Source organism: Clavelina lepadiformis, chromosome 4, assembly GCF_947623445.1.
Source record: "Clavelina lepadiformis chromosome 4, kaClaLepa1.1, whole genome shotgun sequence".
NCBI classification, from domain to species: domain Eukaryota; kingdom Metazoa; phylum Chordata; class Ascidiacea; order Aplousobranchia; family Clavelinidae; genus Clavelina; species Clavelina lepadiformis.
In genome coordinates, this window is record NC_135243.1 from 23,095,723 (window position 1) to 23,108,444 (window position 12,722).

Sequence of the window (12,722 nt, forward strand, 5' to 3'; positions counted from 1 at the left end):
TCAAGATTTCGTCAAATTGTGAAAGTTATCACTTTTATAATTGCCATTGGATATCAAGTATCAACATTTAATAAGTTAGTTTACAAAACACGTAAACAAAGTATAGAGAAAGATCATTTTCCTTTCAAAGTATGCAAAGTCTACTTCTGTAAGGTATGGTATGGTATGATTCTTCCCTTTTCGACTGAAGAAAATTTTGCCTTTGTGGCAATAGCGCTGAGTTATTTAGTGTAAAGTGCGATCTCAATTTATCTTTGTCATCACCAAGTGGTAAACTTTGTTGTACAGTAATGTTAATTGCGGTTCGAAATTTTTCTGCAATGCAATTATTGCTGGATTAGTAGCGCAAAGGATTTTTATGATAATTTCTATATTTACGACAATCTTAATCTTTAACGAAACACTTCAAATCATCATGGAATGTTTTACAGTAAAACGAATTTAGAAAAAAGCTCACAAATATCAGAATTTAATCATTTGATAAAAATGGTAAATGGTTTAGCACTAGCCGCTTCCCTTCCGTGCTTTTTCCTGCTTATTGTGATGAGTTAATTCTTTGTAAATCAATTTGTCCAACTTGCAAGCTATTTCAAGCTGTGTCTTCTTGTGAACATTGTAAGATCAACTGTTGAATACGTTATATTTAATCGTTTTTATGATTGTCTGTTATTAATTAGGATACCTAAGCAAGAAATAATAATGAGCTTACGATGTTAATTTAGCAATAAATAAACGAGTTTTGCAATTAATATAGTCGTAATATTTTGATGATGCCACGGTTAGGCTTCGTTAACAAACGTAGCCTCAATCGACATAGCGATTAAACTTAGTGATATTTTCTCACGGCCCGAACCTCAATCATTGAGATCATTTGTGTGCATGTTTCGATTGTTGGTTTTCGTACTTACATGTGGTGCAAAACACTGAATTGGAGCAACCGTTGTTTGCCTTGCCCAGAAACGTAACAAAGGTATCGCCGCTGACAATCGAACACGGGTTTTTATCATTGTGAATCGCTGCTACCGCTCCGCTGCCCAGTTGACAAGAAGGAATATTGTAATGAACCAGGTTATGATGAGATTTGAAATGGTTTGCAAAAAAAAAAATAATAACCTGTTATGGCTTAAACAATCCCATCTTCTTTCCTTTCATCAAAGGGTTTAAATCGTGTTTTTAAAAATCTGTTACCAAATTGCTTACTTGCATCTTTCGCAAGGCGACAGCAGCAAGCAGTATCAAAAATTGGTAATTTGCCGATCCCTACCATGTTGCTGCTTCCAAGTCTACATATGTACATAGACAACAGATGAGCGAGGGAGACGCGGGAGTGAGATTTATCAAACTCTAGTCAATGTTTCGTACAGTTGGGGGTTAGACAAGCTATCTGTGTGCCGTAGCAATATTATACTTGTTTATTAATATCATATACTGTACTAGGCCTATAGCATAGAGACATGTTATTAATTATTATTGAGTCCTACGCACTTACGCATATAAACTGTTATTTAGTAGTGTGCTACTTAACAGTACGGCGGTAGTTATACTTTTTGAGTTTTTGGTTGGAAGTTAGTAAAGAACTGCACTGTTATACGTAATTAACCTAGTTGTGATGTCACTTTTGTTTAGTTGTTTAGTTCCATACGAGGTCCGAATTTGGTGGATGTAAGTAGCATGCTGGTTTTGCTTTCTGAGTAATGGATATTAAAGGCGTAGGTTTATACACTATGCTGCTCACCTATATTTAATGGTAAACATTAAAGCACCATTACCATCACCGTTACCACCATCAACATTAAGGGCAGGTCTATCAATGGCATTGTCAGTTTGTCACTAAGATTCACTTGAGGTAACCAAGACATTTTTTTGACTTGAGTCCTTTCGAGTCATTTTAAGTTGTCACTCGAGTCAAGTCGAGTCAATTTAAGTTATGACTTGAATAAAGTCATTGGTTCAAGTCAAGTCATCAAAAACGTGAGTAAAAAAGTCAATGACTCGAGTCAGTACAACACTGTCAATAACGTTTTAACATTGCAGTGACTGTTGAGGCGATCTAGTAACTGTCATAAATAGGTTCTATTAATATTTATGGTATGTCTGTGTTTTACAGTTTTATATATGTATGTGCATATTTACCAATGTAACTCATTCAGAACTTGTGCATGGGCATAAGTAGAAGCATTGCTGCTTGCACAGGCTGCCAGTATTCAACTTGTAAAACACCACGAGACCATCAAAGATTTGTTTGTGATTATATATATATAAAGCATATGCTTAATGCTTCAATGCTATAACAACTTGTTAACTCGTATATCAGTATTATTATAAATGTGAATATGGTTGAGTTGACGTATTTAAATCTTACATTCGGGATTTACTGTGATGTATAATATACTGTACCATGTAAGACTATATAACCTATTCAAAATGGAACTCTAGGCCAAGTAAAAACTCAATTGAAAATGTGAAAGAATTTTTTATGCTGTCAGAAACAAACAAACACAGAGAAATTATTTCAATTTGCAGTTGCCACTTGTTCAAGACTTAAATCTACTTAACACATTATATACTAATATATGTAAATATCTTAAAGTTTAGTGATATCGGTATTATCGGGTTGTATATTTTAGGTCTATCTTGTTGTAATTTAGAGTAGGATCTAAGTATAGGTCTGTTTGTTATAAGCTGTTAACTAACTGTTCCTTTTTTAAGTGATATACCGATAATATATGTATGTATCAGTAATTTCATTTCTCATTCTTCTGAAATTAAAAGGTATAAATAGGATATGTATGCCGTGTTTTGTTTGAAAGCAAATAGTCGATGGACTTTCATTTAAGCTATGTTAGTTATGACATGACGAATTGTTTGTGATGTAGATACATTTTGTCCAATGATTGAACATTTAAATATATATATAGTTAGATATTATCTTTTTTCCTCTCCCATTATTTTCACATTTTGGCAGCAACTCTTATTGTGTATACTTTTTAATAAATGTGCAAGACATTGGTTATTTGAGACATTCAGACAATTAAATGTGATAGAGGAATACTCATTCTGGAAGTTTTTATGTTTTATCTTTGTCTATCAACTGTAAAAATGACTCTTAAAACCATTCATAATCTATTATTATGGTATTGAAACAAACTATGACATCAGTTTTAATAGTCGTGTGATCTACAAATAACGTAACCGCCTTTTCCGGTCCAATGACTGCACAGAGATTCTTCGTTTCACTTCAATTGCCTATTACACATTGTCATATCCGACTTAAAGAAGCTCTTAGTGCAGTGAAGAGGATAATGTGCTCTCTTTGTATGGCAATTGGAAAATGCTCCCTGGAAAATTGACTTATCTGCTTAAGAATAGGGTTAGTGATAGAGAACATGAAGATTAAGAGATAAAATGTTGTTGTTTCGTTACTGCAAATGGAATATATGTGAGAAAGAAACAAGACAGGTGGACATCGTTCTAATAGGAATGACAAAGCAAGCAATAATTGCTTATACAATTGAAGTACTGTTATATTGGTTGTTGTTTTTTGAACTTATTTTTGGTTTGTTAAATTTCGACGTGGGTTGTAGGTCTATTTATTGATTGTGGTTTGAAATCATTGCTGTTGGTGCTTACAAAGGTCGTATTACATTGGTGATGATAAATGTACATTGGCCTCATCTCCATTTATCAGTTGTGCAACATTTACTTAGCAAACTTGATTTCAGCAAATCTTAGTGGATGAATTTGTTAGTTACCAAGCCATCCCACAGGTGGTCTTATTTATGCATTTACATCAAGCGTAGTTGAATGCCTACAAGTACAGAAAATATGTCAAAGATGTCATTCCAAACATGAAAGCCTTAGTATAACACCGCTCGGTAAACAAAGCCAAGGAAGCTTTAAAACTACGTTTTGTACGCCACGGTTAATCATTTACTACACGCTGCGTTTTACGACGTGCAAATAGCGTTGTATTTAATGTATCTTAGAGATAGGTTTGGCCTGTTTGGGTGAGGTTCTGTGCTATCAATTAATCCTAATCTGGACCGTTTTAAGGACCGTTTTAAAATAGATCGGGCTAATCGCGCTTTGTTGAATTTACTAAAAAATTAAATTCGTTTGGTGCTCTTAGGCGTTTTAAACCTGTCTCTAGCAAAACCACATCGATTGCCTCAAAATCTCATATTACATGAGATTTTAGCGCAAGATTCTTAAATTACAATGAAACTACGTCTTGCTAATTGCCTTGGGAATGGAGTCTGATCTAGGGGGAATCTCTAACGGCAAGTTTAATAGATTGCCGCTAAGAGCCATGCATTTGAAGTGATGATTTGTTCTGGCAATCAACCTGGGAATTCAAAACTTCAAAACTAATTTCATGGTTGATTGTTCTGAGATTAAGTTTTCTTAATAGTGCTTGATTAAATGGTGACATCGATGTTTTACGGTGTGTACAAATATGCAATTGTTAACATTGCTTTATAGCTAAGTATAGCGTTGTGGTAGGTTTATGGTTGTGGAATAGTTATCCTGTAGGGAGTGTAGGGCGTAGACGAAATGTATATTTCCGTGAACCAATATCACGGAATTTTCTTTTTGCTGTTTTAAAATATGATGTAATTACTATAAACTTGTGATGTTATTAAAGTCTGCCCTGTAGACAGCTAACATGACTCTGAGCCGGTGACTGCAACGAATTTAGCTTAAAGTTTCTCCATTTGCGCCGAATTCCAATGACGGTACGTGTCAACGATCATCACGTAATCCGTTTTGCTACACGAAGAACGGCACGTTGATAAACTTATTGGCCAAGGTTCTGGTTTCAAGCTACAAATCCCACGTCTTGTTTATAGCTGGTTGAAAATAGTATCGCAAGTGTATCATTAAGTCATAGCAGCACTACCTAAGAACATTGGTATGCTGAAGTGAAATTTCAAGGCAAGAATGCTGTTACAAAAACATAACCGACGGCAATAACTCACGAAGCGTTGGCAAAATCAACGGGTATTTCTCCCTGAGATATTGATTGACCCGTTCGAGTTTTGTAATCCAACCAAAGTCGTTCAGGAAAGTCTATTGACTTAATAGGACGTCGTTATTTACGCATTTGCTTGTTAAGGACAATATAAGCACTTAATAATCTCCGTACTTGGACCGGAAAGCGATTGAAAAGATCCTGAAAAGTGTCACGTTGTTAGCGTGAAGTTACACGTGTGTTTAGTAGGAACAGGGACAGGAGATGTATTTAGATGTATCGTTAGCGACTGGTTAGTTTCCTGGTCGACAAGATAAAACCAGTTTACTTAATGTCATTTTTCATGCTAAACAAGACATAGTTTTTACTGTGATACTTTGCAGCTTAGTCAAGATGAACAGTTATAGCTTTTAGTCGGTGTACCCACACGTTGGGAAACATGACCGAACTGTTGCTAGTAAAGTAGGCTATAGATTTGAAAAGGAAACATAAGAACGTTTTTCAAACGTAAACAAGTGGTTTTAGCCCAACCTTAACTTTTCTGTTATCTTTTTGATCCCATTGGAAACACCTTATTCACGCTTGAACGCTCATGGTTGGCCATGCGTGACCCAGGTTTTAATTTTTCGTGTCAGGCATGAGGCGGGTTGTCGTTACAACTAATACTGTCGATCCCCTTGACGTTTCAAGTGTGGTTTCAGACACTGCACTTGCACTTGATGCCTTTACATGCGCGGATATTGCGCGCTAATGTGCATATATTCGCCAACAATTTGCCGGAACTAGGCGTTTTATGGTAAAATGGCTATATTTCCTGTGTTGTCAGTTTAACAACAAGGAAGTCATGTTGGCTAAGCAGCAGGAGTAGACCGCGAGCCGTTTCTATTTCATGAAGATGTTGTAATCGATAAAAACCTAGGCTGAGTTGATCGTGTTTTGATGACAGATGAACTATTTACTTGTCTTGTTGAAGTTTTTCTCGTCGCTGTCACGTCATCGTCAACCCTGTGATGACGATGACGTCATTTTTGTTGGCCATTTCAGTTCCCCGTTTTGCAAAACGTTACGAGAAATGCCTTTTCGGTTTCACGCGCGCATTTGCCCGTTTAAACATTTTGATAAAATTGTTGTCTTTAGGGAGTTTCACAAGACAAAACAGCATGAGAGGTTTATTGCGGTAAGTGGTAAATGGTATGTGGAAATTGCCGGTCTGAAGCGCGCTACCAATAATTACTGCATTCTCTGTTTTCAATCTGATTTCGCCGGGTCCCGTTAACACAATCTGAATGCTCATGTCAGAAAAGATGTTTATCGTCTTGCGTGTTATAAATAACTCGTATGTTGTTAGGGCGTGGTTTGACTGGGGTTATACCAGCTCACTCAATGCTTTAAGCTTGCATTGCGGAGATTCTACTTTGTTTGATTTTGTCTGTAGGGCAACGTTGCGAGTTGAAAAGATTCCTACAGGTATCGCTACAGGTTTCTTTGTCAACTTGTTTTTTGTTTGCCACTTCGCCTCTTGTTTATGCGACCGCAATTACGTCACCGGTGTAATTGTATCAAGTGGAGATGTGTTTAAATTACGGCTTTCTTCTCTGCGGGCTGCTCGATACAGATCAACCTAGGTATGTGTGGGACTGTCTCAACAAACTAAGATTTGTGTGAATTTATACAACTGGGTAGAAATGTACTTTTTGTTATTTTTTAACCTGCCACTACTTATATAAAAGCGCCCAAAAAATATATAATTAATCAAATGATCATCAAGACTTGGAAAAGTCGGCGTAATGGAATAAAAGCGTGGATGCAAATCAATAGCGCATTTGCTTTTCAAAGCGAAACAAAATGAAATTTTATGGTTATTTGCAAGCTTTCCCTTCAATGGAAAGCGAAATGGCTTAATTAAAGGCAATGCACAAAAACTTGAAATGTTTCATGTAAAGTCTCACACAGAGTTAGTGCAAGTTTCTTGGGCTATCGTCATCAGCTATAAATCCTTTTATCGTCACAGAACGATGTAGACGCAGACAAAGTAAGATGTGATATAATGATGTTGTTTGTAAAATATAAGGTCGTTGTGTGATATTCACTCGGTTGTTAAAACGAGAAACACCTCACGGTTCTATGCAGCGCTTTACAATTCGTGAACTGAAACGAAATTTGCAGCACGCCAAAAGAAATTTAGGCTAGCGCGTGCAAAATATGACTTGTGGGTTTCTGTTATCTTTATCCATAATATAACCATCTACTCGCGAGATTGTCCGATGTTTTTTTACATTATCTTCATCTGCTAAAAAGATTCGCACAACAAATGGCAGAGTATTGTCGCAGTAACTACCGACTTAGCTTTTAAAAACGTGCTTGGATGCAAATTGCAATTGTTAAAATTAGAGTGACAAGTTAATGCAGTTTTACGATGCTTTGAGCCTTTGATGTTCAGATACTTTATTACTTCGTTGTAATCTGCTCCACTTGTCTCGCCCAAGGCGATATACGCGCGATTTTCCTCTTTGCAACATAAGATAGCTTGCCAAAAAGCGGTTCGATCTCAATTATTGGCGGTTACTAAAGGTGTTGTAGCGTTTCATACGCTCCGCTGAGCAGTTCAGTGAAATTTAATTGGAGTGAAAACAGCTACCACAGGTCATAGGTCGACCTCTTTAGAAAAACGTTACGTTTAAACAAATTCTTTTGCAAAACATCGCAGCTTTGTTACTGCACAAAAGACTGTGCTTCGATTGTTTTGAAATTAACTAGACCGCGGTAGATCCGTAAATGATCGGTTTGACTGAGCGCTGTCATTGTCGTCACGCGCTGTTGACTGCAATACTGGCGTTTTAGCAATACAACGCCAAATCAGAGCAGTGCACTTTGCAACAGTTCCGCAAGTTGGTTGTTCAAATTTAACCGGGTACTTGAATTGCAGACATAGCTCTTACGACAGTCTGAATGTGTCTCCAAGATCTTTAGGCATATCTGCTAAAAGTTTAATTTGTTTTTGCATTTATTTTGTACAGACGATTATCGCCCGCGTTATGAGTTTAGAAAAAGTGTAATTAAAACGATGAACTGCTGCTAGAGATAATATGACGGATATTTCAACAATTGAATTGACGCCCGAGTTGATTTTTGAAAGAATTAGCGACTTTGGTAGTTCCCCCAATTCTACCTTATCCGTAAGTGGTTTTCTGTTATGCCTAAGGGTAGAGATGCATAATGATAGATTTTATTTTTTTCCTGTTTTGGAGTTCATAGGTTATCCAAGCTATATTGTTAGTTTTTTGTAGCCTAACAAGCTATATGATTTAGAGATTTATGATTAGTAGTAGGGATTTGCATGTTAAGAATAGTAAAATTTTTAAAATCACATGATTTTGTCATTGGAAATAAGACCCAACATTTTCTAAACTTTATACATGTATTCTTTCCTGGCTTCACTAACCTAATTTGCATGATTGTAAGATGTCATAATATTTGGTGGAGCATAATATGTTGGTTTGAATATGCTGTATAATTGTATATTTTGTTGTATGTTTTGGAAATCCTTTAAAGGATGGCACTGATTTTTATCGTATACCATACATAGCCTATAATAATGTTTTACTGTGCAAAGTGTCCATGCACCTCAGCCATGGTTTTTCACAGTTATGCAAGTTTGTATATGGTTCTAGAGTTGAAAACTTTGCCCATACTATTGTCAGAAAAGGTTTTAAAAGTGCTTAACTAACGTAACAGATGCTACATCAGACCTTAACCTACAAGATGTTTAACCCAATCATAAGATATGGTTCATGTTAATAAACAAATTGATAATATCAACCCATAGGACATTATTAACTGCTTTCGGCTTCCATTATTTTTTGCAGGACTGCTCCTAGAAGTAACCCATATCCTATAGGCCTACTGGGAAGAAAGTTATTAAAGGCATGTAAAGAAAATGTGGCTTGTTTGAAATGCATTTTGGTGGAGTGTTAAAATTCTTTTAGTGGCAATTTTTTGCTGACTAAGCAGCTAACTAAATTTTGGCGTAAACATAAACGCAATAAAGTAGCTTTTAAAGGCTGATGCTGATTCATACTACTAACAATTTCTGCATGATAGCTGTGCCTTACATAGCTTACTAACTACAGTACATATATTTGTCTTGGAGTAGATTTCTTTGGACAAGTTATTGATAAAAACATTTTGGTGGAGTTTTGTAACATAAGTTTTAACTTACAATAAATAACATTGCTAAAATAATTTTCCTCTGGGATTTTCTGGGTCAGTTGGTCATTGTATTTGCTCAGTAAATCTTTTTTGTCTACATTCTTTTCTTGTGTATTTATGGTATATATATGTGTGCATGTGTTTTTGAGTAAGCAAAATCCTAGGTATTGACATACATAAATGTATTGTTTCACCAGAGTGATCAAACTTTGTATGTCTAGTTTGTTTTGTTATTCTAATTAAGCCTACTGATTAATTGAGTTAAAATTCTTCTTAACATGATTTTATACAGGTTTTGTGCATGATGTTTTCATATCAAAAGTTTTAATTGCTTATTAGTGGATGCTCTTTGCATGAATTAAATATGATTTATAGTTAAGACTAAAAACTTCAAGTAAAACTTTGTAAAGTAGCTGAATATATCATTTAATTAGGTCTGTAGCTGTTTAAACTTGAAAAAGTGTAAATGTAATAATGGATGCTATGTACCATGTTCCGTTGTTACTATTTGTATGATGCTGTTTTTTTATATGAATTATATATTGAAATTTGTACACAAGCTTAAATATAAAATTGCTAACTAGTTAATTTATCATACGTACGCACGTATGAAACATTGTCATATATGATCTGTATAGTTTTTTCATGCACAATACTAGCTTCATGTCATGCCTACTTGGCTTGCTTACACAACCACTCATGATAGATGTATATTTATATATATTTAACTAAATGGAAATTTATTACACCAACTTCATAAAGTTAACGTTTTACTTATAGCAAAGTAAATTATGTTTTCTCAATGCTCATGCACTCAGTCTACTCAGTTTAATTTATCCTGCCCATTGCAATTTTGCTGCATTTCATCTTCAAAACGCTAAAGTTTTTCACTTCATGGTGATAAAAGTAAGTCTTGATGCTGACTTCCACTTAAACGATCTATTTCTATCAACAGCACAATTCTAGTGGAAGAACCTCCACTGGTGGCAGGTTTTCCGGGAGTAAAGTACCAACTGGACGTATCAGTGAAACTTTACCGCGCCGACGAACATTTTCACCGACTGAGAAAAAGTCAAGCAAAGTTCCAAGCCCTACAAAGAAGATGGACCCAAGATATGACTCTGGAATTAAACTGGAACGTGGTTATTATTCGCTTGGATCTGGAGTAGCAAAGGCGTCAAAAGCAAAGAAGGCTCAATCAAACAAGAACTCATCTGAATATGGAGTTGCTATCAGTATAAAAGGAATACAAGGTAAGATTCTGGTATTGCAGTTTGATAAAGACAAAAACATTTGCTGTATTTATTCATAGATAGGTATAACTGGTATGCATATAAGTCAAATTTCTAAATTCTGCCTCTAAAATGGTAACAGATTTTATTTACACGAGCATCACATCAATGTATATAATATGTGTATATAATATAATATGATAACTTTTAAATTTGTTTTTGTATAGGATAATGTAATAATACGATGTATATATATAAAATTATTGTTCAAGTCGCACCTTATACTTTTTGGTAGATAGTTAGGACATTAATGCGATATATATATATACACACAAATAAACACAGACTTTATTAAACAGCAGGTTGGTGATTTGAAATCCACCAACCTTCACTGCTTAACACTTGATAACTTGTTTTTTTTATGTAGTTTTTATCTTGATCAGCTACTGGGTATTTTACAAGCTATTTAATTTAGCATTCTAAGAATTCCATATGCCTGTTATAAAGGCATTCTACCGGAATTATATGTACATCTATGCACTTGTAGGACACCCGTTTGTAATATTGGAAGACAAAGAAAACCATCGTCATATGGTTCCAGCGCCTGATCCATCTGAAGGAAGTGATGTGTCATCAAACACAGCCAGTAGCTTGCAGAATGGTCATCATGTGGAACCAGGTTATTTTTTGTTTTGTAGTTGATCTTATTCGTATTCGTAAATTGTAATTTTTGAACTAGTTTTGTTCAGATTTCAGTGTATCTAGTTACATTATGGTCGCGTACGTTGATCTTTTGAAAATCATCTATTTACAACCAAATGAACAAAACCATGCCCCTTTGAAGTGTCTGCTTTACTACACACCACTAATTTCATTTTTATGAATTGAATTCCCAACTGAGTAGTAGGTTCTGCATGGGGTTTCCCCTTGTGAAATAGAGAGATTGGCTTGAATGAGGAAGCTATTGACATTATCAATTTCCTTTATTTCTGCTGGCCAGCAAAATTTTTAGTATCTTGCTTGATACATAGAACTTTACTTCTTTCCTGCAATGACAATTAATAAACCAAAGTTTATTTTAGCTTGCCTGTTGATGTGATTTTTTTCATAAGATATCATCCTATTCCAATACATTGTAATATGAAAGCTTTGGTTTTACTGTTTACTGTACTTGAAATCGTTGTTATGCCTTACACCATTAATTCATTTCATTGAACCATATTCGTGATTTTAACAAGATTGTTCTGTTTGCAATTTCTTAGATGCTGCTCCAATGCATAAAGTACCCTCAAGACGCCCAGGAACAATGCATAACGATTGGAAACCAAAACAAAACCACCCCGATGTGGTTAAACCAGCAAAAGCAAAAACACAGCAGGCCTCATTCAAGCCTAGTGCAGAGAGGCCTAGCACCAGACAGATACCTCCAGAGGAAAGACTGGTGAAGGTAAGCTGTGGTATATATGCTTGACACTAAAGTTCTCTAAGCAAACATTTTCTGTCAGCTGTGAAAATATAACTTTGCTTGAATAAACATTAGCCAAGGGAGAAGTATCCTGTTTAATTGCTGATGTTTCATCTTTGTCATTATTGATTGTCGCTATAATTAGAAATGCAACTAGAATGATTGCTTGTTGTTTGGTTGTAGTGTTTATTCTTGAAATTCCTTCTCACTGTTTTGCTCTTAGCCTGTTAACTGCCACTTCTGCTTTGTTTATTGTGCAAAATTGACTTAACAAATACTAGTACACTACTATCCTTTCTTTCCAGCCTTACAGAGCAGAGATACATAATTACCTTTAAAATAACATTAGCTTAAAATTAACTACGAATTTAATTACGGATATTTTAATCTGAAGTCATTTCTGATACAAATGAAGTGATTGTCTGTTCCTCTACGTTTAGATATATCACAGTCTTCCTGATATGAAGTTGAAATTACCTATATTTTGTTTATTGTACGAAGCCGTCAGATGTGAAAGCTGCTCAGAAACCTGCTCCCTCGTCATTGCACATGAGGTCACCAAGGTCGAGGCTGGCACATGAAAGATCTCAGACTTTGCCGGGAAGACGGGAACAAATGACACGCTCAAGAAGCCTTTCTCCTAATCGTGCGCTTGCCGCAACCAAATCCAGTAACAGGTAGATTTCAACGCTGTTTATCCTTTTAAATTTACGTTTTGATTTCAAGGTGAAACGTTTTTGTAAATCTTTTCTTGCTTTCATTTTTGTGTCTTAGATATTGTTAGTTTGGTTCCTAACAATTAGTGTACCTTAATCTGTTGTTTACATGATGTCGATTGAGTAAT

The 12,722-nt window shown here is 35.4% G+C and overlaps 1 protein-coding gene across 8 annotated transcripts in view; it reads left to right on the plus strand.

Moving 5' to 3' along the window:
* Positions 1-7,960: 7,960 nt before the first annotated feature.
* LOC143452557 (uncharacterized) overlaps positions 7,961-12,722 on the plus strand; it is a 45,897-nt gene continuing 41,135 nt past the window's right edge. For 7 of the 8 annotated variants that reach the window (XM_076953576.1, XM_076953577.1, XM_076953578.1 and 4 more), the window contains exons 1-5: positions 7,961-8,148; positions 10,137-10,434; positions 10,961-11,092; positions 11,676-11,860; positions 12,380-12,555. In XM_076953576.1, coding sequence (XP_076809691.1) covers positions 8,059-8,148; positions 10,137-10,434; positions 10,961-11,092; positions 11,676-11,860; positions 12,380-12,555 — 881 coding nt within the window. In that variant the 5' untranslated portion in view covers positions 7,961-8,058. Of the gene's footprint in view, positions 8,149-8,838; positions 8,897-10,136; positions 10,435-10,960; positions 11,093-11,675; positions 11,861-12,379; positions 12,556-12,722 lie in introns of all 8 variants that reach the window. The other variant, XM_076953581.1, reaches the window with a different exon arrangement.